At 59.6% G+C, this 25,115-nt stretch overlaps 1 protein-coding gene across 1 annotated transcript in view; it reads right to left on the reverse strand.

Moving 5' to 3' along the window:
* Positions 1-25,115, reverse strand: part of SRCIN1 (SRC kinase signaling inhibitor 1) — a 62,575-nt gene that overhangs the window by 12,383 nt on the left and 25,077 nt on the right. The window contains exons 3-14 of the mRNA XM_075559318.1: positions 16,573-16,596; positions 12,025-12,220; positions 11,201-11,399; positions 10,790-10,883; positions 9,399-10,255; positions 8,456-8,548; positions 8,197-8,240; positions 7,721-7,908; positions 6,872-7,047; positions 864-994; positions 587-734; positions 47-293 (exon numbers count right to left, since the gene is read on the reverse strand). Coding sequence (XP_075415433.1) covers positions 47-293; positions 587-734; positions 864-994; positions 6,872-7,047; positions 7,721-7,908; positions 8,197-8,240; positions 8,456-8,548; positions 9,399-10,255; positions 10,790-10,883; positions 11,201-11,399; positions 12,025-12,220; positions 16,573-16,596 — 2,397 coding nt within the window. The remainder of the gene's footprint in view (positions 1-46; positions 294-586; positions 735-863; positions 995-6,871; positions 7,048-7,720; positions 7,909-8,196; positions 8,241-8,455; positions 8,549-9,398; positions 10,256-10,789; positions 10,884-11,200; positions 11,400-12,024; positions 12,221-16,572; positions 16,597-25,115) is intronic.

The following is a 25,115-nucleotide window of genomic DNA, read 5'->3' on the forward strand; positions in this document are numbered from 1 at the left end:
GATCTAGCTCACTCCCCAGCCCAGCCCCAGGCCCAGGTCTCAGCACCTCCACAGACACAGCCTTGTCCATGCTTCTCTTGCCAGCGATGTCCAGGCCTTTGGTAGGATTGCCACCCTTGGGGGTCAAGGGGACACCTTCAGCCGGCCCACTCAGCTCGTGCAGGTTCAGTGGGGGGCTGGGAGGTGGCATTTCAAAGTCTAAACTCTTGTTGAAATCAGTCTCGGCTGCCATCTTCTTGGGGGACTGATTCAGGAGGCTGTTGGGGGGTGGCCACACCCCCTCGTCCACTTGCCTGCAGGTTGGGAGAGTTGGGAGCAATGGTGAGGTCAGTGGAGGTAGCCCCAGTCTGGCTGAGGGAGGTGGGGTGAGAAGAGCTCTGGGGTCTCACAGGAGAGATGGAGGTGAACTGGCTGCATTCAGCACCAGGGAAAGTGGTGCCTTCAACGCATGGAGGGGTGATGGGTCAAGGCTGAAGGGCCCCTAGGGAACTCAGCATTAGGGGCCAGGTAGATTTGCTGTGCTGGGCCCAGTCTGAGGCCCATGGGAAACCAGAGGTGAGAGTCGAGAGGTGAGGGGTGGAATGACCTGCGGATCTGGGCCAGTGTGTCGGTGACCCCACGGCAGCGTTTGAGTAGCCCGTCCAGGCGCTGTGGCTCCTCCTTCAGGAACTTCACTGCCTCCACCTCAACACGGAGCACTACCCGCATCTTGCTCTGCAGGCCTGGGAAGTGAGCTGAGGGAAGGGTGGGGAGGAAGGAGCACTCAGGGCTGGAGGGATAGTCAGCAGGGGAGGTGGGGGCTCAGAGTGCAGCAGGGACCTTCTTCCTGGCCACAAGCCACACCCATCTGCCCTGGGGCTCACCCTTGAGCTCAGTCAGAGTCTCTCCAAGCTGTTTCAGCACCAGCGCCTTCTCCTCTAGTTCAGGTCCAGGCACCAGTCGGTGATTGTGGGACACATCCCTCTGGATCTTCTCCACTGACTTCTCCAGGTCACTGTAGCCACAGAGAGACCCTCTCAGCCCCTCTGGCCCCAGCCCAGCCCCCTGACATTGGACAGCTAGAAAGAAATCAGGCCAGGGGGGCCAGATCAAGATGAAGACATCCATCAAAGAAGGGGCACCTTCCTTCGTGACATACTGCATTCTTGATAGATTAGATACTGCTCCTGTACATTCCATTCTGCCTCATTGACTGCACCACACTGCTTTAATGAGGATAGCTTTAAAGTGTGTTTTCTTTTCTTTTTCCCACCTCAGTCGAGCAGGTCTACTGTTACCCTTGCTAGACTTCTCAGACTTCTACGAGGGAAGACCACACACACACACACACACACACACACACACACACACACACGAAATCAGAAATGCCAGCTGCCAGAGATTAAGAGACTTTCAGAGGGGCCCCAGGTACCCCACTAGAAGCTCTCATCTTGAGAAGCTCAGCCCAAATCACCTCCTTGAAACCAGAAAGCGCTGAGGCTCCGTCTGCTGTGGGAGCTGCAGGTGCCCTCTCGGGGCCTCTGCCTTTTCTGGGCAGGTCACTTTCCATGTCTACCTACTTTGCTCCAACTTTGCCCACGCACGCTGCCGTTCCCCCGAGGACCTACATGGTCTCTGATTTTCAGCTGGTTTATTCTGAGCCGACGCTGTCTGGGACCCCGCACCTTTCTAATGTACAAATCGGATCAAGTCACCTCCCCTTTGATGGAGTCCTTTATTCCCAGTTTAAGATCCAGAGTCCCCCGTGCAGCCTGCAAGGGCATCAGGGGAGTGGCTGGGAATTTGGCTTTGGCCTCGGGAAAGCATCAACTTTCCCCAGGCTTCGACTCCCTCATCTCAACAATGGGCCCCTCCTGGGGGCCACGGTGGATAAAAGGAGCGGGTGAGGATGGGAACATGATGCGGGCAGGAGGCCTGGGCAGCTGCGTCCCCACCCCTGGCACAAGGCCCAGTTTGTTGCGAGCAGGCCAAGGTCCGAACTGTGTGACCAACGTCTGGACCTCAAACTCTCTCTCTCTTTCCCCATCCTTCCTTCCTTCTCTCTCCCTCCCACCCTCTCTCCCATTCTTCCTCCCTCCAGCCCAGCTCCCCAAGCAGCAGGGACGGAGCCTTCCAGGCTCGCCTCTGAGTCCCCGTCAATAGCAGAGGCAAGCATGAGTCCAGGAGGTGAGTCATCTCTGTCCTGGGCTTGAGTCCCTGCCGTCCCTGACAGAGTGCCGCCTGACAATGCAGGTGGGGATCACTCTGGAATCGATTCGGCCACCTAACAGATTTCCCCCGCCTGCACACGTCCATGTCATCAGCAAATCGTATCAGCATGCCTTACACATGGTCCCCCAGCTAGGAAGGACAAAGAGCCGGCGGGAGCCGAGGATACACTCCGGCTCAGGACAGCAGTTAAAAGGCTGCTGCAAAGCCACCAGTGTCCTCCTAGGACAAAGAGGAGGCTTTCTGTTCCCATAAAGTGTTAGTCTCAGAAACCCACAGGCACACGCCTGCCCCGTCCTAGGAGAGTCAGGGAGGGAGTGAGCGCGTGAGATATGCCTGACAGTGGAGCTGCCCAGGAAGTAAGTGTTGGATGCGGAAAAGGCAAGGTTTGGTGGTTTGAAACCATCAGCTGCTCTGCTGGAGAAAGACAAGGCTACATCAAGATTTAGCCTCAGACAGGAGTGGGAGTGGCCCCGACGACAGCAGCCTGTGCCTGAAAAGGAGCCTTTGTGCCTCCACCCACAGGGTGAGTGGTCTGAACCCACTGCTGCTTTACAGGAGAATGATGGGGCTGTCTACACCAGTTGATGTTTCCAGTCTAGGAGACCCTGAAACGTGGCTCCTCTCTGTCCTGCAAGGTCGCTATGAGTCAGAATGGGCTCGATGGCAGTGAGGGTCAGGGCCCTTGGCCGGATAGCACGTGTGGTTTGGGCCAATTCGTAGACTTTAATTCGGGGCCTTGGTGAGAGTCCTCACCATGTAATGGCCCCCTGCCACTTCCTCCTCGTTCCGCCCTATTCCTTCCTGCTTCCTGAGCTGCTCTCAGCAAATGCTGCTCTGGACCTCCCGTGGCTGGTGGCTCCTGTGGCTGGTGGCTCCCAGGGGCGCGGCTGCCTGGTACAAGTACTCACCTTACAGGCTGCCTCGGGCTTGGCTGAAATCAGCCTCAGGGCTTGAAGGGGGTGCTGAGGGCCTGGTCTTGGGGGGGGTTCCAGGGTTCTCGCCCAGACTAGTAAGCCTGGTCTTTTTTGATGACTCGGGGTTTAGTTTCACATTTCTCTCCCCTTCAATCCAGAAACTTCTGTCTGGATCCCTTTCAGAGTTGTCACCAATGATAACCAAGTCCTCCCAACTTCTTCTGGTCCCTGGGGTCCCGGAGGTTGGGGTTCAGCTTTGGACTTTCATCACTGCAAGCTACTTAAGTCATTGTGAGGCCCCATGTCATTATTTAAGCGCACATCAATTCCTTCCGGGGGGAACTTTACTCTCTGTTTTATACACGACCAACTATGGCACAGAGACTGGACTACATTTCCCAGCCTCCTCTGTACTTAGAAGTGGCCACTCAACTAGCCAATGAAATATGTGCTGCTTTCAGACCCGACCCCTCAGGAAGTCCCCTATCAGTGCCTCCATGCTCTTTCCCTTTCTGGTGGGTTGGCAAGGTGATGACCCCGAGGTGACACTGGGAGGTCTATTGCAGGTGGCAGTGGCTCCATTGGCCGGATACCCGAGTGATGGCGCGGAGGAGGACCATGCCCGTCCCCTGCCCAACACAGTCCAAGAGAAGGAAAGCACTGCCTACCTTTGGCCCACTGCAGTTTGGGGGCTTATTTGCTGTAGCATGGTTGCTAAGTGGTACCCACAATTAATGCTCCATGGCTAATCAAAAAGTTAGCACTTAAGGAAAGATCTGCTGGCTGGAAGAGGGGCCAGGCCATTGCCTCCCAATCAGCCACTTCAAGTCCGATGGAGTGAAGCAGAGCTGACTCATGGCAACCAGCATCGGCTCTAGGAGTCAGACGTGACTCAGTGGTAGCTGGGTCACTGGCATTCATTGAGGCAGCCACCCTAGCTTTTTAACGAGCTACGCTAATTCGTTCAACTGATCATGGCCTTTAAGAAAGGCAGGGCACTCAAAGAGATTAAGGAGCATGTGTAAGACCACCCACCAGTCATTCACAGCAAAGCAAGATCTCCCTGTGCATCTGGTTACCCACACACGCTCCACAGCCACCGTCCCACCGCTGTTCCCCGCCCTGGGGCAGAACAAGACCTGGATGAGACAACTGACGGGCTCAGGGTGTGCCCGATTTGTGAAATGGTCACTCCCAAGAGTCCTTGAGGGAGAAGAGAACCTCACTTAGAGGACCACCTGGGCACACCTTCCAGAGGAGAAGCTACTACACCACTGAGACAGGACAGGAGCAGGCCCCACCGCAGGCCCAGCGGTTTCCTGGTCCTCTAAGGAGTTTGACTTCTGCAAACAGACAAACAAAACCCACTGCCATCAAGTTGATTCTGACTCACCATGCCCAGGATAGGGTTTTTCGAGGCTATAAGTCTCTACAGGAGCAGACAGCCTCAGCTATCTCTCACGAAGCAGCTGGTGGGTTTGAACGACCAACCTGGTGGTTAGCAGTCCCAACACTTATGGGGCAGTGCCACCAGGCCTCTCTGAAAATGAGCCACAGATCAGCTGGTCTAGACACTGGGGTCAAAAAGTGGCTGAGCTTTCTAGACCCAGGTTTAGACCTGGAGGGGTCCTGATGGAGGTTCAGGACAGTCAGCTATCAATTGGGCCCCAATGCAAAATGAAAACGTAAGGCCCTTGTTAGGGGATGATTGTGAACTTCAAGACAGCCACAGCTGAGCCTTAAACCGAGTCCAGGGCTCTTCTGAGTGTGGTCCCGTGTGACTGGGTCTGGCAAAGGCAGCCTCCAGAGACCAAGATCCCTGTCCGCAGAGGCTGCCCCTAAAGGCCATGCTCAGGTGCTTGGCTATGGAGAGGTCAGTGAGCAAGGCAGACGAAGCAAGGACCAGCCTTAATGTCCTGTCAGAGAAAGGGGCAAGGTGAAACTAAGGGAGACCAAGGCTCCTGGGTACTCTAGCCAAAATAGTTGTCAACAGAGGCCCGCAGGGGCAATGCCAGTCAACCTAGTGTCCGGACAGTACAGACCCTAGACCAGGCTGGGGCCACTGCAGGACTGGCACACAGCCCTGCTCAGGCCCCACCCAACGGGGGATAGAGCATCCTGCCAAGCTAAGTGACATTTCAGACCCTGCCGCTCTCTCAAGTGAGCAGCTGAGTAATGGGTTTGATCATCAATCAGGTGGGGCGGGGGAACAAAAGGGGAAACTCATGTGATTCTGGGGAGAACCAGAGGTCCTAGGAAGCCAAGCACCAGACAGACACATCATGACAGAAGTATAAAGTGACCCTTTCATCTCTTCCGCCTCTCTGCTTTCATATTTCCTTTTATTTCCTTTAATGTCCCATAAAGCTCCTTTTGAAAACTTGTACCTACCTCCTCTGTGCTGAGTGAACAGGGGCAGGGAGGGGAAGGAGTCCCCTGGGTGGGGGAGGGAGGATGGCTGCTGCCCATTCACTTGGTGATCTGACTGGGTGTTAAGAAGCTTTCAGGCCTAGAGTGGTGGGTGGCTGTGAGGGCTTATTTCCACAGGGTGGAGGTGGAGGTGGGTGGTGGGTGGTGGGGGAAGTCTCCTTATCTCACCTCAGCCACAAGGAGTCATTAAAAATCTCCTGTGCCCTGCTGAAAGATATTTACACCAGCAGGCTGTGCAGGCCCAAGGCTGAGGGGCAGTAAGCCATGTGGTCAGGGGCTGAGGGTTAATGAGGAAGCTGGGGTTCTTGGAGCACCCCTCCTGGCACGCCCCAAAACCTCTCGCGAGACATCGGAGAAAGCAGACCAACACTGGGCACAGAGGAGGGTGCTGGTGGGCAGAGAGGGCAGAGACTGCCTAGGTCACAGAGCCCACCAGTGCTGAAGCTGGACCTCAGATCCCCCTCATGCCCTCTGCCACCATGAGGGGGCCAGAGGAAGGGGCATGGCCTGGCCACAGACCCTAATGGCTGACAAGGGAAGGCTGTAGCGGGGTAGGGGGTGGGTGCTCCCTAACTGGGTAGAGAGAGGAAGAGCTCCCCTCCACTGTGCTAGACAATCGAATCGTGGCCAGACAGCCATTTGCTAAATCTGGATCAGAAGACGATCCACAGTTAACCCTTCCATGCCTAAGCATTTGGGGGCCCCGCGTTTTCTATTTCCTGGTTTCTTCAGAAAAAGCTAACGGCGCTCTCTCGCTGCTGCGCGCCCTTGGATATCCCAGGTTTCAGAGATCAGGGGAGAGAGGGGAGGCGGGGTGGCCGATTAGCACCACGCTGCAGCCATGGCAACGCTGAGATACGCCCCCGCCCCCGTGGAGGCTCTACCCAAGGGCCCATTTGTCGCAGTCCCAGGCGGGAATGAAGCAGGCGGCAGGCACAGTGCGATCAGGCAGCCGCCACAGGAGAGTAAGACTCCAAGCCAGACTGAGGATCAATAGGAAGCAAGACCATAGCAAAAACAGGCATCAAGCCAGGCAAAAGAACCAGGCACTATGCCAGCTAGTCCAAGGTTTGTGGGTCAAGAGAAATCAGGCCACAGGGGAGAATGAAATTAGGCTTCAGGACAGGTCCCCGTCACCTGTGATTCAGAGAAGGGAGCCGAGCCCTCGGGCGAGTCCAGGTCCTGCGCTGGCCACACCCCTCACGGTGGCCACACCCCTCCCGGTGGCCACACCCCTCCCGGTGGCCACACCCTCAGCGGCCACACCCCTCCCGGTGGCCACACCCCCTCCGCGGGGCCCCGGGCCCCAGCCTCACTTGAGCTGCTGGGTGATGAGCTCCTCGTCGTTGAGGTAGCGCAGCCGCTCCTCCTCCACCAGGGTGCGCTGCCGTTGCAGAGGGTCCTCCTGCCGCCGCGCCGCCTCCGACACGCGCATGCTCAGCTCCGCCTCCGTGCGCTTCAGCAGCGTGCGCACCGACTCCTGGTTCTGTAGCTGCGGGGCGCACGGCGGGCGGGTGGACTTGGCTGGGAGGCGACCGCGGCGCACCCACAGCAAGGGAAGGGCAGGGATGCGGCGGGCAGAGGTGGAGGGCGGGTAGGAGTGCGGTTTGAGCTGGAGGGCTGAGCTCCGAGAGGCGGTGCGGCTGCACGGGCTGACGATGGGGGAGCGGGACTGGGATGAATGAGGACCCAAGAGCCGGCGGCTCCACAGAACACCCGTCAGTGGCTGAGACCAGACGATGGACTTAATGTTCTAACCCTGATCTAAACCCAAGTTGGAAGAATGGCGGGAGGTCGGGGGATCGGACCCGTTGCCCAGATGGCACTCGTTGGCCCTCCCCAGCCTGTCTCTGCGCATTATCCTCACCTGACAGACCCAGGGGCCCTCTTGAGGAGCGAGCACAGCAGTGCCAGGCTCCTGACAGGTGGGACCATCTGCCAGGCAGGGCGGGGCGGGGCAAGGGAGGCCGCTAGGGCGCAGGAAAGAGCTGAGGGGACCTGGGGGCAGCTCAGAAGCCGGCTGATGGGGAAGGGGCTCAGCTGGGAGGCCTAGGCCCCCAGGAGGGCGGTAGGGGTACAGGGAAGGTGAGTGGGCACTGGGGGAAGGGCCAATGGGGGGGGGGGAGAGGGTGGGACAGGAGGCGGATCCCTGGAGGAGGTGGTACCTGGAGCTTGCGCAGCTGCTGCAGCTGCCCACGCAGGTCACTGGTGCTGCTCTGCAGGCCACGAAGGTGCAGCTGCATCTGGAGGCGGTTGACGGCAGTGGGCTGCCCGGCAGGGGTGCTGCTGGCCGAGGATGGGGGAAGGCCAGACACAGGGGTGGCCCCACTGCTCCGCCCACCAGATCCGCAGGCTGTGGAGGGCGAGAAAGAACACAGATGGAGAGGCTGGGAGGGGGCGCCCAGGGTAAGGCTTTCTCCATTTCTGACCCCACAGAACAGCCAGATAGGACTCTGACTCTGATCCCCGGCTCTAAGGGGTGGCCAGCCCTCGGGTGGGGAGCACAGTGTTAGGGTGATTCATCCACTGGGGAGCCCGGGTAACATACTTGTTGTTTAACCTTCATTTAAGAGACTAGGAAACTGAGGCTCAGAAAAAGCAAGGGTCTGAGTGTCAGGCTGTGGTAGGAGGGGCTACTCACGTGCCGAGGGGGTGGCTGCTCCATTGGCACCTTCCATCTTCTCGCTGCGGCACAGGGAAAGGAGGTGGCTGTGAGGAAGTCCCAGCTGGCCCCAGCTAGGGAGAGCTGGATGGCACCTTAGCCATTCATCCAGTCCACTGATTTCAGGATGGGGTCCCAGAGGGCAGAAGGAACCCACCCAGGCCCACATAGAAAGGAGGTGGCAGTGTTGGGCACAGAGCTCTCGGTGTCCCTCCACCCTTCCTGCCCTGGCCCTCACCTGGGGGTCTCAGGCTCTGAGCCTCGGAGCAGAGCACTCTGCACCAGGCCGGTGAGGCTGGCAATCTGCTTCTCCATGGCCTCCATGCGCTCTCTGGGAAATAATGAGACTCTGAGCAGCAGACTCAGTGCCTGGGTTCCCTCAGGCAAAGCCCCTCCTTCCCACAATAGAGAACCAAAGAAAACCCCACCCCTTCCCCTGCCAGCCCCACAGACCCATTAAAGGGGGCTGCCTCCTGAAGGCCAAGTCCCTACTCTCCACCTAAAGGGGAAGCAAGGGCCATCTCCCCGTGGCAGCCACTCCCTTCTTCTCCAGCCTCACTGCCCCCACTGACCCCCCCCCCCACTAAAGTTCCACACCAGCCTCTCAGGGCCTTTGCACTTGAACACACCCTCCTCCCACACCACCTGTTAGACCCTCCCAAGAAAAGTACAATCACTCCCAAGGCAGGAACTGCATCTCCCTGACTTGACAAATGTGCAAATGGGATCACTTCTCACAGCAAGCACACAGAGAGGGAGGGCAAGGGCCAGTGAGTGCTTCAATCACCTCCTATCCAGCTTCGGGAGGGTTCCCCAACCCTCCCAGGTGGGGGAAGTCTGTGCTTTGGTCCAGCCCCCCTTGTCCCCAGTGCTAGACAGTTCTCACAGGCTCACAGATGGAAAGGCACGCAACAGAGCTGGCTGCACCTCTCAGTTTTATAGTTGGGGAAACCGAGGCCCAGGGAACAGCTACAAACTGGGGTTTTTCTGATTCTCTTCTGAGACCCAGTGGGCTGAGCCTCGGGACTGGCAACAGTAGAATGTCCTCTCCACACCCAAGAATAGAACACCACCTATCCTGGGTCTACAAGAGACTCCCGGTCCCCAGGCCCCAATCCTGCCACAGGCTCTACCAGGTCCCCCAGCCTGGCCTCAGCCCCAACTTAGGGCGTGTCCCTCACCTCGTCTCCGCGTCCTTGGCTGGCAGGGGCGGCCCGAACCCCACCAGCGGGCGCTCCCCCGGCCCGGGGAAGAGCTCGGAAGGGGGTGCTCCGGCGGCAGAGGAGGAGCCGCCGGCGCTGCGGGCCTTGCCCCCGGGGCTCTCGGCGAAGACGGACGAGGAGCCCGAGTCCTTGCGGAAGGACTGGCGCACGGGCGAGCCGCGGCTGGGCGGCCCGGAGTAGGGGCTGTGCGGCGGCGGGGGGCCTCCGGGGGGCGCGGCCACGTCGCTCAGCTTCTGCGGCGACGAGGGCGGCAGGCGGAAGCCGTAGCCGTCGCCGTAGAGCGGGCCGCCGCCGCCCGCCGCCTTGTAGAGCGAGTCCTCCAGGTCGGACTGCAGCGCGGCGGCCGAGTAGGTGCTGAGCGAGCGCACCGAGCCGCGCTTGTACAGGCCGCCCGCGCCCGGGTAGGCGAACGGGTCGCCGGCGGCCGCGGCCAGGCTCAGGCGGCCCTCGTGCAGCAGCCCGTAGGGGTCGGCGTAGAGGCCCTCGCCCTTCACCAGCACCATGCCGCCCGCCTTGCCCGCCAGGTCCTCGTCGGGCTTCACGTCGCGCCGCTCCAGGATGGCGCTGGGGCTGGGGCTGACACCCTGGGCGGCCGGGGCGCCTCCCAGCCGCTCGGACGCGTGGTGCACAGGGCTGCCCGCGTACGAGGGCGGCCGCCCCCCGGCGTAGGAGAGGCGTGAGCGGGACGGCGAGCCCGACGGCAGCCCCGACGGCAGCCCGGGCGGCGGCGAGCCCGAGGCCAGGTGCGGCGCGGGAGACAGGTTGTTGAGGCGCCGGGTGGGCGACGACTCCCGAGACGCGTATACCATCTCTCTCTGCGCGGAGGAAGACAGTCCCAGAACCCCCCCATGGGGCTAGTCACAAAGGCAACTGCCCCCACCCCACCCACACTTAGGAAGTCCCTTCTGGGATCTGCCTTCCCTCTCCCCTGCGGCAGGCATCTGGCACCCCTTTGTCACCAAGGCTCCAGGCAGGGCAGGGGAAGCAGCTAGTGGCAGCACCAGGGACAGGGGGCGGCCCTCAGCTCGCCCCCCTTTATCCCCACCCCCCCAATGGAGAGGAAGGGCGGCTCCTGAGAGACAGCCCGCCCCGCTCCCCCGAAAGTCTGCAGAGACTGCCAGAGGTGAGGACTGTGGGGCGGGAAATGAGGGGCGCGGAGAGAGAGGCTCCTCCACAGCCCTGCCACTCCAGGTGACAACTCAGAAGCTGGCCCCCGGTGACAATGTCTGTCTCATACCCCGCCCGCCTGGCCCCGCCTGACCCAGCCTCCTTGGCCAGCCCCGCACCTGTCACCACGGCCTTGGTCACCCTCCCCCGGTCCCCAAAGCCCTGGGCATCCGCAGCCATACCCGCAGGTCCCCATTGGTGAGGTGTGATCCCGGGAACGCAGCGTAGAGCGGCTCCTTCCGGTAGATCTTGATAATACTTCGGTCCTGGATGTCCCTGCGGGGAGGGCCGAGAGAGTCACCATCGCCCAGCCCAGGGGGGTGGCCTGAGGTCGCCAGAGCTCAGTGGACCCGGAGCCATAGGCGGCCTGCCACCCATCCCTCCCCCCACTTCCCACCCCAGGCGTCAGGTTCCCGGAAGGAGAGGCAGTTCCCGGGAGAGGGTGAGCGCCAGGGCGGGGAGGGAAAGGGACAGGGGGGCTGTGGTTGGGCCCGGGGGTGGGGGCCAGGAAGGGGTCACTCGGGCCTCGGAGGCCCTCTCTGACCTCTCTGAAAGTCCGGGGCGCCCAACCCAGCCCCCGGGACCCCGCCCACCGGACATCCTCCAGCTCGTAGAAGACGTTGCGGGCCTCGTCTTTGATGAGGATGGCGGTGTTGGGCGACTTCAGCATGCCCATGGTGAGCTTCTGCGGGAACATGTGCGCGATGAGCGCGTGCAGCGTGTCCAGGCTGCTGACCTCGTGCGTGATGTGCACGCGCCGCGTCTCCTCGCCGAACTGCAGGAACAGCACCCCTGCGGGGCCCACAGCAGGCTCGCCGTCACTGCCGCAGCCGCCACGACGCCCGCCCGGAGAGCGCCCGCCCGGAGAGCGCGGGGGACCCTGGGGCGCGGCGCCCGGGCCGCAGCGGCAAGGTCGGAGGCCGGACGCGGGCCCCGAGTGCAGGTGCACCCAGGCACTCATCAGGCTGGGGGTCCCGGCACCCACGCGGAGGGAGCGGGCTGGACTCTGGGGCAGGAAATGGAATGGGGTGGCGGTACGGGGGGGGGACAGCGGTACGGGGGGGGGGACAGAAGTTGGGACGAAGGCTGGGGTGGGTGGTGGAGAGTTAGCCAGCGCGATGGAGTTGGAGATGGAGAGGGAGCCGCAGAGACAGAGGAGCTGAAGGTGAGAGGGGGGGCCAGGGATGCTGAGGGTGGGGTGATGGGGAGAGAGGAAGCGGGGAGAATCCGAGGGGGGCGGGGGCGAGAAGCCGGGGAAGGAGTGGGCGAGGAGGGTGGCAGAGACGGAGGAAGGGAAGGGAGACCGGTGCGTGCGGGCTGCCCGGAGTAGTGGCTGAGGCCAGCAGAGAGGAGCGAGGCAGGTGGCAGGTGGGGGGGGCGGGAGGGCGGATCGGTGGGCATGGCCAGCCGGCGGTACCTGGCGAGCGCAGCTTGGTCTGGCTGGCGGAGCGTGAGAGGGGCAGGCTCTGGCGGAAGCGGTTCATCCTGCTGAAGCCCAGGGGCAGCTCGGCCTCCGACATGGTCTCCAGCGACTCAGCCGAGGCGTACGACAGCTTGGCCGCCTGGTCTGCCAGCCCCGGCTGGGCCCCCTGCGTGTGGCGTGAGCTGCGGGTCTGGAGGGGCAGAGCAGGTCGAGAGGACCGACCGAGGGTGAGCCCCCTTCGCCCCGGGCATGGCCCCCCTCAGCCACTGACACACACCCAGTAGCGGGAAGGTCTCTCCTGGTTCCAGACTCGCTGTGGGGCCGGGAGCTTTCCCCAACCTCGGGGGCCTTGGTGCCCGAGGGACACCCAGCGCCTAAGGAGTGGGCAAAGGCCTGAGCACGCTGGGAAGCCAGACAAGAAACCAGCTGAGCGGGAGCCATGGGCACGCCTGCTATTTTAAGCTTCCAAAGAACAACAACAACAGGAATTTGTCACCGAGGTGAGCAGCAGAATCGTTGAGCAAATTGGGGCATTAGTTCCAGACATTAATTAAGCAGCGGGTTTGTGAGCGGGAATTTATTCTTCGTGGAATTCAGAGAAGTGGGGCTGGGAGTGAGGGGCAGAGCAGGACCCAGGAGAAAACAAGGAAGACTGGAGACCCCAGAATCGAGGCTCAGAGGGGGTGGACACCGAGAACATCCTGGACTTCACCCCAAACCCTCCAAAGTCACTGGTTCCCATGTGTAGACAGACTAGCTGCCCACCACACGCAATGCACATGCTAAACCACTGTGGCACACAGGAGCACACGGACACACATGCCAGGCCTCAGCACTTCCTGAGAGGCACACACAGCAGGTGGGCCTGGCCCTGGAACCTGCTCCCCCCTCTCCACCAGTTCCAGCTGCAAATGAGTTCCATCAGGGGCCAGGGACGTGTGTCACCCAGTGACTGGTCCCTGCTCCAATGACCCAACTGCTCTCTCCTTGCCAGGAGGCAAAGGTCCCCATCATTTCAACAGAGCTTTAAAACCCCATCTGGGTTGAAGGTGGGCTGTCACTCAGGGTCACAGACCCAGACATTCTGCACCAGCGCGCCCCCACCCCCGCCTCCCCAAAAGGGTTGCTGTATAGAAACCCATCCATTAGAGGGACAGACACAGACACACGTCATGGAGAACAACAAAAAAGACTTCCCGGTTGTATTTTTCTGTAAAATAGATTGTTTTGAACAATATGGCAATCCAAACCATTAACAATGATGACCTCAGACTTGGGGGGGGGGAGGGCGCTTCCTCTTTTTCACTTTATAGGTTTCTCTGCTGTGTAAATGTGCAGTCAGAATATATTCCTTTTATACGTTTTAAAGTCAGTACAAGTATTACTAAAAAAGAATCCTTTATTTCCTTCAGCTTCCTCCTTCCCCAAACCCTAATTAACCCCTAATTAATCTCCATTTCATATTAACTCGGTTTAACATTCCAATCGGATTAGCACTCTCACAAAGAGAATGCATCTTCCAGTGGGCACTGTGCCCAGCTGTCCCCCGGTGGCCTTGAGGGTTTGTGGACACGGAAGGTCAGACCTGGGGATGTCAGGAGGCTTCCCACCTCAAGTACAATTTCTTGAGCAGTGGCTGGGCCTGGAACTGGGGACATAAGAGACTGCTTAGCTATGAGGCTCACCTGGAGTGATGTTTGAGCCAAGACCCTGGACCCCAAAGCTTGACTCAGGCTGAAGGGCAGAGCACGCCACAGCGGTGTGCTCTGGTGGTCATGCGGTTGCCAGGCAACCGAAAGGTCAGTAGTTGCCAGGCTGGCATCGATGAGGAGCTACAGAATTCAGGCAGCATGAGGCAGCTAGCAGGGATGAGGAGTAAGGAGTGGCCACAGGGCCTGAGGTGCCAGTAAAAAGACAGGATTGAGACCAGAATGCCGGGGCCACGAGGTCCTAGGGATGCTGAGAAGGTAGCAAGGACCCTGCCCAGGGGACCCTTGGTAAAGAGATGACCACCCTCCCGGCTCCATCCATTCCTGGCTCCATCCTAACCTCAGGGGTGCCTTTCTGAGAAAACTCTCTTGAGGAAACCCTAGCACTCCCTCCATCCGGGGGCTGAAGCAACAGACAGAGGAAAGTGAGACAGCCAGGACTTCCCTCGAAGGAGAGGGCAAGAGAACAAAACTGTCATTCAAATAAAGTTCTTCTCCCAAGATAAGACAGGCACCCCCAGGAGAGATAGTGAACACCTGTCACCAGAGGGGCTCCAGGTGGAGCCTTGGGCAGAAATCAGGCCTCAAGTGGAGTGGTCAGACGAGGACCTGAAGGTTTCAGAGGCTGTCCACGGAGAGGCAGAATCACTCCAGAGCTTGTTAGAAAACACTATTTCCAAGGTCCCACATTCACTGCGTCAGAATCTCAAGGGGTTCAGGCAGGCCCGGGGAGTCAAGATTTCTGAGCAGTTTCCAGAGTGACTCTGGTTCCGAGATTTGGGACTCAAGTCAGAGTTCCTGATTCTAAAAGCCAGTGAGGTGAGTCAGACAATGCGCTGAGGCTGACAGTCCACTTCCAAAGGACCCAGCACAACTCACAGCCCCGAGTCCGCGCCCGCTCACAGCCACCCTACAGAACACAGCAGGTTTCCAAGACTGTAAATCTGGATGGGACTAGAAAGCCTCGTTTTTCTCCTTCAGAGCAGCTGGTAGTTTTGAACTGTCGACCTGGAGGTTAGCAGCCCAATGTATAACCCACTATGCCAACGAGGGCATAGAGCGCAGTTCTAGTTTGACCCGATGGTGGTTGTCCCGAGGGAGAGTTAACATGCCTGAGACTGGCAGGGTTTTTGGCAACCCTATGATGCAGCTGGAGTCATGGGGTGGGAATGCAGCCGTTCAGCTGCAAACTCAAAGGTTGGAGGTTCCAGTCCACCTCAGCAAAAAGCTCAACTGAAGAAAAATCAGTCCTCCACACCCCTCCCCAGTACAGTTCCACCTGACACACCAGGAGTTGCCCTGAGTCCGAATCAACTAGACTGGTGGAGGCACGGAGGTGGTTCCAGGCGGGCACTGTTGCCCCTGCCCATTCTACAGGGGAGGAGAAGGTCTTGTCCTAGGTCACTATACTAGCTCAGAGCAACATGGAGGTCACCACCAGCAGCCTGGCTCTGAAGCATTCAGCCCTGCCCTGTCGGGCCCTCTCCAAGGAGGCCATGCTTGACTCTGCGCCCCTCTGTCTCCATGAGTCCCCAATACCAGGGTACTGGGAGAACGCTTGTGTAGAAACAATGCGTGGGGAACAAGAGGATGCCATGCGTGCCATGCCTGGGAGCTGAGGGGCTAGAAGACCCCAGGAAGTGAGCAGCAATCTAAGGTGGCTCACTCAGCTTATGGCCTGGCTGTCGGGGAGGACGGAGGAGGGGCTGCGGGTGCATTTCTGGAGAGTCCCAATCATCTAGAAGAGGCAGACAGACTCTCAACCCTGTGCTCAGTTCTCCACTTAGGCAACAGGGATCTCAGGCCCTGATCTCTTGTTGAGCGCTGACTGCCTAGCGGCTGCTGACTAGCCCCTCCCACCTAACAGTGGGACCCAACGTAGCCACTCAGCCTCCCTGGATGGTGATCCGAGTCCATAGAAGAATGCCCTCAACAAGGTCCAGTGGGGAATGGAGAGAGTCTCACCACCAACAAGAGAGCAGAGCCTGGAGTGGAGCACACCCTTTGGACCCCAGGATCCCTGTGCGTTGAACCACCTGCACCTGGGAGACAGCCATGACACCGGAGGAGTAGCAGAAGTGCAGCAGCAGTAAGACCAGCAGCCAGAGACAGAGTGGTGCACTGCCCAGTCCACCGAGCAAATAAAGCTGTGCGTTGGGCCAGGAGGTTGGCTTGTGGAGCAGAGTGCCTCTGTGCCTTTCACGGGGGGGAGGGGGAGAGCTGGGTTTCCTGACTCCAGGAACTGCAGCTACAAGCCTCAGATGGACGCTTATGGCAGAGTAGCATGCCCTTTGGGCATTTACTGGACAGCCCTACAAGATCTATGTCACAGTGCCCCCTCAGAGCAGAGGCCACGTAACTGAGAGCCAGGCTTCCTTGCAAGCATGACAGAGAAGGAGCTGTCCTCACTGAACAGCTGCATCCTAAACATTTCTAGTCTGGATTATAACCTATTAACTTCCTAACCAGCCGCATCCTTAGAGAGAAAAACAACAACAAAACAAAGCAGAAGCTACGAGGTCCTGGGATCCAGGCATCCATCTCAGTGTCATCCCGCTCTGCCGACGGGGCAAATGTCAGGTAGTCCCTCTTGTTCCCAAATTGGAAGCCCAGAGGCCCACACACACTGTGGAGCCACAAGACCCCAGCAGGCAACCCCAGTCTCTCCCAGCGTGGCAGCCACAGTCTGCAGCCCCAAGCAAACCCCAACCCCACCACAGGGAGGTGTCAACCACCCTCCCCTGCGCCAAGCCTGTGCAGGGGGCGGTGGAGAAGCAGGGTGGAGGGAGGCAGAGCGCATGCAGTGGTCACCGAGCAGAAGCATCACACTGACCTTGAAACTCCAGTAGTTAGGCTGCTGATGGGAATAAGAGAAGAGACAGTTACGCAGGGGCTGGGCGTGCAGAGGGGCAGGGCTAGATCCCTGGGGTATGCGCCCTCCACCCTCCCGGTAGCAGGAAGAAGTAATCCCTGGCATAGCTGGTCCTCTCCTGAGCCCCAGAGCTTCTCCGTGTAGCCCAGAGGGCCCTGAACAGTCCCTGGATGCTGGTAGAGCGGAGAGAACCGTTCCAGATGGTTGCAAGCCCCTCGGAGTTCTCACAGGTGGGGGAAGGGCACAGATGGCCATCATTTTGGGAAGCCAGGGCAATGGCACCTGGTTGTGACCTCCCAGGAACACTTTCTTTGTGAACGGTGGGGGGGGGGGGTTTGAGGGAAAGAAGGGGTGGCAGGTGGATCTGAACCAGGTCTTAAAAGAGGACGAGGCTAGAGACTGGGAGGAAAGAAATGTGGAGCAGGGGAAAAGCATGGGTGAATGTACAGAGGTGGGCAGCACAGAGTCTGCTGGGAAATGACCAGATCAGCCACAAAGCGGGGCTGGGGCCAGATGATGATGGAAGTCTTGGGTGTCACTGGAATGGGCAGAGTGGGACCTGAACTGGCCCCCCAGGGAGGCCTCAAATGATGGTCAGCCTAGATCACATGTCATGGTGGATCAGGGGCCGTGGGTGTGGCAAAGGGGGTCAGGACTCTGGGCACCTGGGCTGAGGGAAGGAAAGAGGCAGGGTCTCCGAGCCTCAATGTGGTGTGGGGCTTTAACTCCTCCTCATTCACAGTAACCCGGGGTCTCCCTGCCTTCCCTGGAGACCTACAGCCTATCCAGATGGCCAAGGTGGTATAGCCCTCAGGCTGGGTTGGTTCTTGGCAAGGCAGGGGGCACCCTGCTGACCGGTGCCAGCCTCAGCAGGAAGACAGAGGCAGCAGATGGTGTGGCTCTGCGGTGCCTGGCACAAGCAGACAAGGTTCTTCAGGCCTCAGAGCCCCTGATAGAGGGGAGGGACCCTGAAGTCCCTGAAAAGGGGAAGGACAGCATGCTGGGTGTTCTATGCCACCTGAATGCTTAGATAGCAGGGAAGACTTAGCTAAGGGCTGGATTGAAGGGCACCGCTGGGAAGGCGGCTTTGCCATCGGCCAACTGCTGGACTGAGGGCGGGGGCGGAGTGGGGAGACACAGGTTGAGAACTGGGCTAAAGATGTTCACTTGCCAGGATGGTTCCCATCTGCACCAAAGTCCCTGTGCCCCAATGACACTAGCTCCAAGAGATGAAAACAATAGTCACATGACAGGCAGGGGAAGGGGGGCAGCAAAGCCAGTGCCCAGGCAGTGCCTGGGACAATCTATGGTCACACATGACTCCCCTGGGCCCAGGGGAGGAGCTCGAAGGGGCTGGAGCAGGAGGTTTGGCTACAGCTGTCTGTGGCGTCAGGCAGGGGAGGGGTGGCCGAGGGAGAGGACACAGAGGGGCAGGCAGAGCCAGGCAGAGGGCACGGGAAGGTTTCTGATGAGAGTCATGTCTGCAGATGCGGCAGTGATGGACGGCCCTGCAGAGCCGGCCTCTCGCCCTTCACCCACCACCATTACACCAATCACAGGCGGTGGACACAGGGACCACCAGCTCCCCACAACCCGCCAGCAAGCCCCAGAGCCGGACCCCGACTCTCAGGAGAATCCTTAGAGATAGCACAGAGCAATGAAGACACAGAGAGGAACTCGGGCATCACCCCACTAGAGAAGCCCTCACCCCCATCCTGTCTGCCAGAGCCAGAAACTCGGGACAGCTCGTTGGGCACAGACCACGCTCTAATCATACACACACATGCAGCCTCCACGGGACCCGGACTTGCTCCCACATGAAGCACGGAGGCCTATTTACCCCCATCCTCTGCAGGCCCCCCCAGATCCCCAGGAACACATCCTGGGAGACCTGAGTAGCCACCTGTGCGTCCAGACACCCACCAGTGACAGACACCCAAAGGAAGCAGTGCTGCCATAGCACACAGATAGGACATCAGGGCCACCTCACACCAAGAAAAAAGCCCATCCCTCCTTGCCCCCCTCGCCAGGTCAAGCTGCCTCTGGCCATGCTGAGACACGGTCCCATGCCTAGGATGTCCCAGACACCCTATCTCAGGCAAGCAAAGTCCTGACTCAAAAGCAGCAGATGCCTCACCCTCAACGTCACCTACAGTGGGGGAAAGCAGGCGGTCCAGCCTGGCCCTGCCAGCTCATCTCTATTTCCCCATCCCCTGGAAGGGGGTGGGGGGGTGGGGGTAGGGCAGAGGACAGCAGTGCCACCAGAAGGACCCTCCAAGTCCAGAAAGGGGACCTCGGCTGTTCTTGGAGAAGCTGGAGTGACCTGTGGAGGAATTTGAGAGACTTTGGCTCCTCAGACCTGCCTTCTGGAAAGCGGGAAGAAGGATCCTCTTCCACCCACGTGGGTCCCAGCAGGAATAAGGCACGGGGTCTCTAGGAGACTGTGTCATTGGAGGGGACGGCGGCGGGGAACCACGGTGGGGAGATATTTGTCTGCCCCTGGTGTCTGTCTCTTTCCATGGTGCAAATCCACAGGTCAGCCTTGGGAAACTGAGCAGAGCTTCTCCATTGTTCTAGAAGGGGGGACACTCCCAGCCATGCCCCAGCCAACACATGTCATCCTTTACCTCACCCTTCTTCTGGCTCTCCGTCCCACTTGCTGTGCCTGGCATACAGCTGCCCTTCAACAAATACTTGATAATGAATGAATGCCAGTCCAGTAGGGGCAGCGACAGGAGGAAGGGGTATCTCGGACCCCTTCTCAGTATGTCCTCCATCAGACTCCAGGCCTTTCCCTGGGAATTTCCAGCACCAGAAATCCCCCTGGAAGGCAGGCAGAAGGCCCAAAGTAGGCCTGGCTCCAAACCCTAAGCAAACCCTGCAAGACCAAGGTGAAGGTGGTCTAGTCGGGTCTCCCTTCTCTGCAGTCGGCCAGAGGCCAAACAGGGTCCTCCAGGAGAGAGCAGGCCACATGGGTGGCACCCTGGGGAAGAATCTTCTGGAAGCTGGGGCAAAAAGACTGGTGTTCTAAGAGGAGAAGATGAAAGGCCCCCCCCCCCCAGGGGACAAGGCTTTCAGACAAGGGTGCAGGAGCCCTGGAGACCCAAGGAAGCAAGGCCAGGGCGTCCTCACACTCCCTGGTGGGAGAAAAAAGGCTTCTTCCCTCTGGGGGCTGAGGAATTAACTCCCTCCCTCACTCCCGGGCCAGCCCCTGCAGCCAGGAATAAGGAGGGAGGTTCTAGGTTCTTTTGGCTGCAGCTGCTCTGTGCCCCCACCCAGTGCCCTGGGCAAGGCCGCCTGACCCCAGGACCCCAGCCAGCCTAGAGGTCTCCTCACCCCTCTCTTGGAAGCCATCCTCTAGGCTAGGTGACCCCTCTTTGACAGAGCATTCCGAGGCTCCTCACCCACTCCTGCCTCCCTGGGCCGCGTGCCCCGGCGCACACACCCACCTCTAACTCCAGCGAACAGACGTTCACGTAAACATCGCCCCCCGCCTCGCCCCGGCTGCACCAGGCTTAGATCAGCAGCCCACTGGACGCATGGCACCAAACCCCCACCCCAGGCGTGCCCAGCGACACCTCCCCTCTCGGAGCGCAGAGTGGGGGGAGGGGGTGCCGCGGGACCTACGCTGCGGCTGGAGGCAGGGGAGCACCCTGGGAAGGTCGTGACTTTCCCAAGGTGGGGGAGGGGGGCTGCATCCTCATTTGGGTAGGGGGAGAACCCGCCGGGTCCACGCGGAAGGCGGCGAGCGCAGTGGGGGAGGGGGAAAGAGGGGGCGTTTCTTGGGGATCGCGAACCGCAGTGACCCACGCATCCCCCACGCCCGGATGGTCCTGAGGCGCCGCGGAGCAGCCCCCCATTTCCATGCTCCCCAACCCCCGCCGAGCCTCAGCCGGCGACCCCAGTCCCCCGTCGTCTCCCCCCACCCCGCCCCCGCGGCCGCTCCAGCTTACCTGCGGCCACAGGTGTATGCACAGAGCCCCCAGCCCCAGGTCCCCCGCCGGGCGGGGGAGGGGGAGCGGCCCCCAACTCCCTCCCTCCCGGGCTCTCCCCTCCCCCGGCCGCCTCCGCAGCCGCCGCCGCCGCCGGTGCCCTTTGCTGCAATGCGAGCGCCGCCGCCGCCGCCGCCGAGCCGGCCCGGGCCCTGGTCGCCCCGGTAACCGCGACTCCACCTGGCTCGGCGCGGCGCGCCGCCGAGCACATCCCCTCCCTTGGCCCCCTCCCCGGCGCGGTCCCGCCGGCGCGGCCCCGCGGAGGAGCGGCGGCGGCTGGTGGCTGCGTCGCCGCGGTCACCCGATACGCCGGCCCGCCGCCCGGGACTCGGGTTGCAGCAGGAGGGAGGGAGGTTAGACCGCCTGGTGGAAGCGGGGGGAGGGGCGGTGGCTTGGAGTCCAGCCTCCGGTCCCCACCCCCTAAGGCTTGAGGGGCAGGGGGTGTCCTGCCCCCTGCTTCTCTACCTTCCCAGAGCATACAGCCCGTCCTCACCACCCCACCCCACCCCTGCCCCCTGCTCCCTCGGATCTCAGCTGTGCACCTCGTCCCTTCACCCTTCCCGCACCTTAATTCCCAGAGGCAGCTGGGTGTCCTGGGACAACACCTCACTTTCCCATCTGCCCTGTGAGCCTGCCTTGCTGTGCGCTTGTAGTTTTAGCGGAACCTCTCTGATCCTGCACTTCACGGTCTCAGGCTCAGGCCTGGAGGACAGGAAGGGTGGGCCTGGGTAACCATCACGTAATGGCAAGCTCCTGGGAATGACCACTTCTCCTGACCATTAGGACACACTGCGCCGAGCGACCCTTCCAGTTCTGCTCATTCCTTCCTCAGAGCAGATCCTGATGGGGACAGCCTAGAACCCATGGTCTAGCACACACCAGGTCCAGCCTTACTCCTCTCACCCCAGCTCTAAGAAGCTCTGTCTGGGGAGGACCTCTACCCCATGGGCATCCCTCCCTGTCTGGGCTCCACTTTGGCTCCCATCATGCACTGGGCCACTAGAGATAGGTCCACACCACTTGCTGTCCATCCTTGGAGGCAGAAACATCCCTGTTCTGCTGAAATTCAGCCAAGATGAGTCTGAGGACCGGGAAGGGAAGCAGGCTGAATGCCCTGTGCCTGATGCCAAGCGTGCCAATCTGGTGTTAGACTTGAGCTACACTTGGCTCCTTGTCCTTTGCTATTTTGCTTTCTCTTAATTTCCCTGGAAAAAGTCGGGCCTTTTTGCTCTTCTCAATGGAACCAGAGTGTGAGGAAGGGAAGCTGGAAGCCCACTGGACTGCCTGCCTGCCACCTCCTCAGCCTCCACAGCCAAGCTCTGCCAGCCAAAGTCCCCTTGGAACTGCCCGACCCCCTCCCTGGAACACTGACGCCTGGCCCCTCAGGCCTTCTTCTCCCAAGGTTGCAGACAGACCTGACCAGGGATCCCTAGCCCTTTGGAACCTGTCTGAGCATGCCCCTGCCTAAGCTGAACTCCATCTTTCTATCAAGGAAATTGAGGCTTGATGGGGGACAAGTTCAGAATAAGTGGTGACATACGAAAGTTTCCCTTAAAAATGTGAGGCCAAGCCTTGCATAAAGCAGGAGGGCTGGGGGAGAGACATCATGAAGAACTTCCTGGTGAGAAGACAGCAGGGGAAATTTGTGTCAGCTCAGAAATGGAAGACTCAGAGTTGTGGGGTGGGGGAGGCTGGGTCAAATGATCTGCAGCGGGGCTGGGAATTGAGTTCAAAAGGTATGGGGGTGCTCCTATTTAAAAGAGAAAGCAGTGGGGGGGACCCCAAGTATCCCCCTCAAAAAATTCCTTCTCCAAAGGCAAATCCTGGCACAGGTTTGGGGAGGTGGTGGTGGGGAATTGGATCATCACGGGAGATGTGGGTGCAGGACTGAGGGAGCTCCTGAGAGGGGTGAGGACTCCTAAATAAAGGAGAAAGGGGTGCAAAACAAAAATCCTGGGTATCCCCCCTCCAAAAAAAGGTAGGTGACTCACCTGGGCCGGCTGGCCAGCCCCGGAGGGGGCGGAGTCGCCATGGAGGTGGGAGCAGAGGGAGCTGAGGAGGCACGCGGGGTCCACGGTCCAGCCGCCAACCTGTGTGTGCGAAGCGGGGTACACCCCATTAGGGGGAGCGGGCAGGAGCCGCTGGGGGACTCGAAAGGGGAGCAGGGTATGGCTGGGTGAGTCTTGGCACAGGGCTTACATACAGTGTGACCAGCAACACTGGCTCATCCCTGACCTGGGCTGGGGTGGATTCCAGGTGCTCCTCTCTCCTGTCAGATTGGGAGTTTCCTGAGCCCAGGGCCAGTCTTCCCCCTGAAATCCTTTCCTCCAGTTCTTAGAGAAAATTCCCTGTGTAATCTGTGAGGGAGCAGTTCCAAACCTGCCCCCTCCTTCAAGTCTTCCTCCTCTCCCTCCTCGTTGAGGGAGCTCCTTGCCTCTCTGAGACAGGCACTGATGTTCCATTCTGCAGGACTGGCCTCCCCCCAGTGTGCACACCTTCCTCTCTCCTACCTCAGGAAGCGATGACTTCCTTCTCACACCCCAAGGTCAAGCCACACCTGAGGCTCAAAGGCCATCCCTCCAGATCCCCTCAAAACCTATTTCCCATGTGTGTCCCTTGTGTGTTCCTCTCCCCTCCTCTCTTAGTTAGCCACTGGGTCCACAATCACCCCCTGAGCCAACACTAGGCTGAACACTGACCACAGCATAGCCAGGCCAAGCCCACGGTGTGCCTACTTACAATCAGAGGAAGGATGCCTGAATGAATCGTGGGCTGAATGTGCAAGCCACCAAGCACCTGGACTCTGACTGGCTTCAGAAGTAATAACCGAGCGCCAACTCTGAGCAGTGAACTTGGCAGGCAGGCCTACCTCTTTCTTCCCTCCCAGATCTGCTGCCCCTTGCAGCTGCTGCCCTAGCCGCCTTGTCTTTTCCGGCCAAATCCTCAGACAGGTTGGACAGGCCTGTGGTCAGCTGATTCTCCTCAGCCTTCAAAATTGGCCTTTGCCTCTCCACGGCATGGGACGTGTGCTCTTAGCTCCTGTGTACCCCACAGCCTATCATCCCCAACAGTTGCTCCTCTTCCTCCATCCCTCTTGACTCCTGCTGGCTCCCCTTCTGGGCCTTTCTCCTCTTCCGCAGCTACCTCTGGTGACTTCTGGGCCCTGGAGTCCTGCTTTTGCTTGGTGCCCAGTGCAAGCTCCGCTGCTTCCTCCAATTCCTCTCCCTGATTCCTCCACCCACCCCCAAAGATTTCCCTTGCCCAGCCCCCTGTTTCTCTCTAAGGCACCAACAGCTTCCTGCTGCTAAAGTTTTTCTGTCACTGCCTCTTAGATGCAGGCAGCAAACAAACCTTGCTCAGTCTACCCTCCAACCTCCTTTTCCTTTTGTCCCTTCTGTCCTCTTCCTAGTCACCACACAAAAACCACCCCCGCCCCTAGCCATCACATCTGGATCCACTTCTTCAATCAGCTCCCTCACCTTCCTCAGCTGCCGCTTAGCCAGAGCCTCTGCCCTAGCCTGGTGGGGCTCAGAGCTCCCCTTCAAACTAAGGCTTTTGTCAGGTAACTCCTCTCCTGTACCCAAAGTGACAGGTGCTTCCTCCATGCCACCCCCTCCAGGGAGCCTTCCCTGACTAGGCCTGCCTTAGAGAGCTCCCCTCTCAACTGACTGGGCCCCTCATGTTCAAGTATGCCCAGCCTTTTCCTCAGCTAGATGCCCGGCCCCAACCAGAGCACACAGAGGGAACCCAGGGACAAAGGGCTCCCTGATGGATGAGGGGCCACATCTTCTTCATCTCCAACTAGGCCCTCAGCCCGCTCTGGGCCCTTCTTCCAGCAAGATTCTGGGGCTGGGGGATGGGAAAACGTCTGACAGAACAGAGTTGACATCAGAGGGGCAGATAAAACAAAACAAAACTCACTGCCATCAAGTCGATGCCAACTCATAACAACCATCTAGAACAGGGTAAAACTGTCCCCATGCATTTCCCAGGCTGACTCTTTGCAGGAGCAGAAAGCCCCGTCTTCCTCCAGTGAAGCCACTGGTGGTTTCAAACTGTGAACATTGCAGTTGGCAGCCCAACTTGTAACTACAAATGGCACCAGGGCCCCTCTAAGGGGGTAGGTAGATAAGGCACCGGAAGAAATGTTCTATGTGTGTCCTTCCCTGCAGAGGGAGCAGGATGCAAGTATACCCCCCATCCCCCGCCCCTCTCTTCAGAGCCTGGAAATGGGTGTCTGGGCAAGACAAGTGGGGGTGGGGGTCAGTTTCCCCCAGCCTTGATTGAAAGTTGCCACCCTCCCTCAGACTGGACAACACCTGAATCCCAGGGCTCAGCACACCCAACCCCACCGCCAACTCTCACCAGCGTGTGGCTGCAAGCAGAAGGCAAATCCCAAGAAAGAACTTCCCTATAGACAAGAAGGTTGCACTGGGATGGATATAATGATTCAGGAACTCAGCAATCTGGGGTGGGTTCAGATGGTAAGTGTCCTCTCTGAGCCTGGCTGGT

The sequence above is a fragment of the Tenrec ecaudatus genome, chromosome 10, assembly GCF_050624435.1.
Source record: "Tenrec ecaudatus isolate mTenEca1 chromosome 10, mTenEca1.hap1, whole genome shotgun sequence".
NCBI classification, from domain to species: Eukaryota; Metazoa; Chordata; class Mammalia; order Afrosoricida; family Tenrecidae; genus Tenrec; species Tenrec ecaudatus.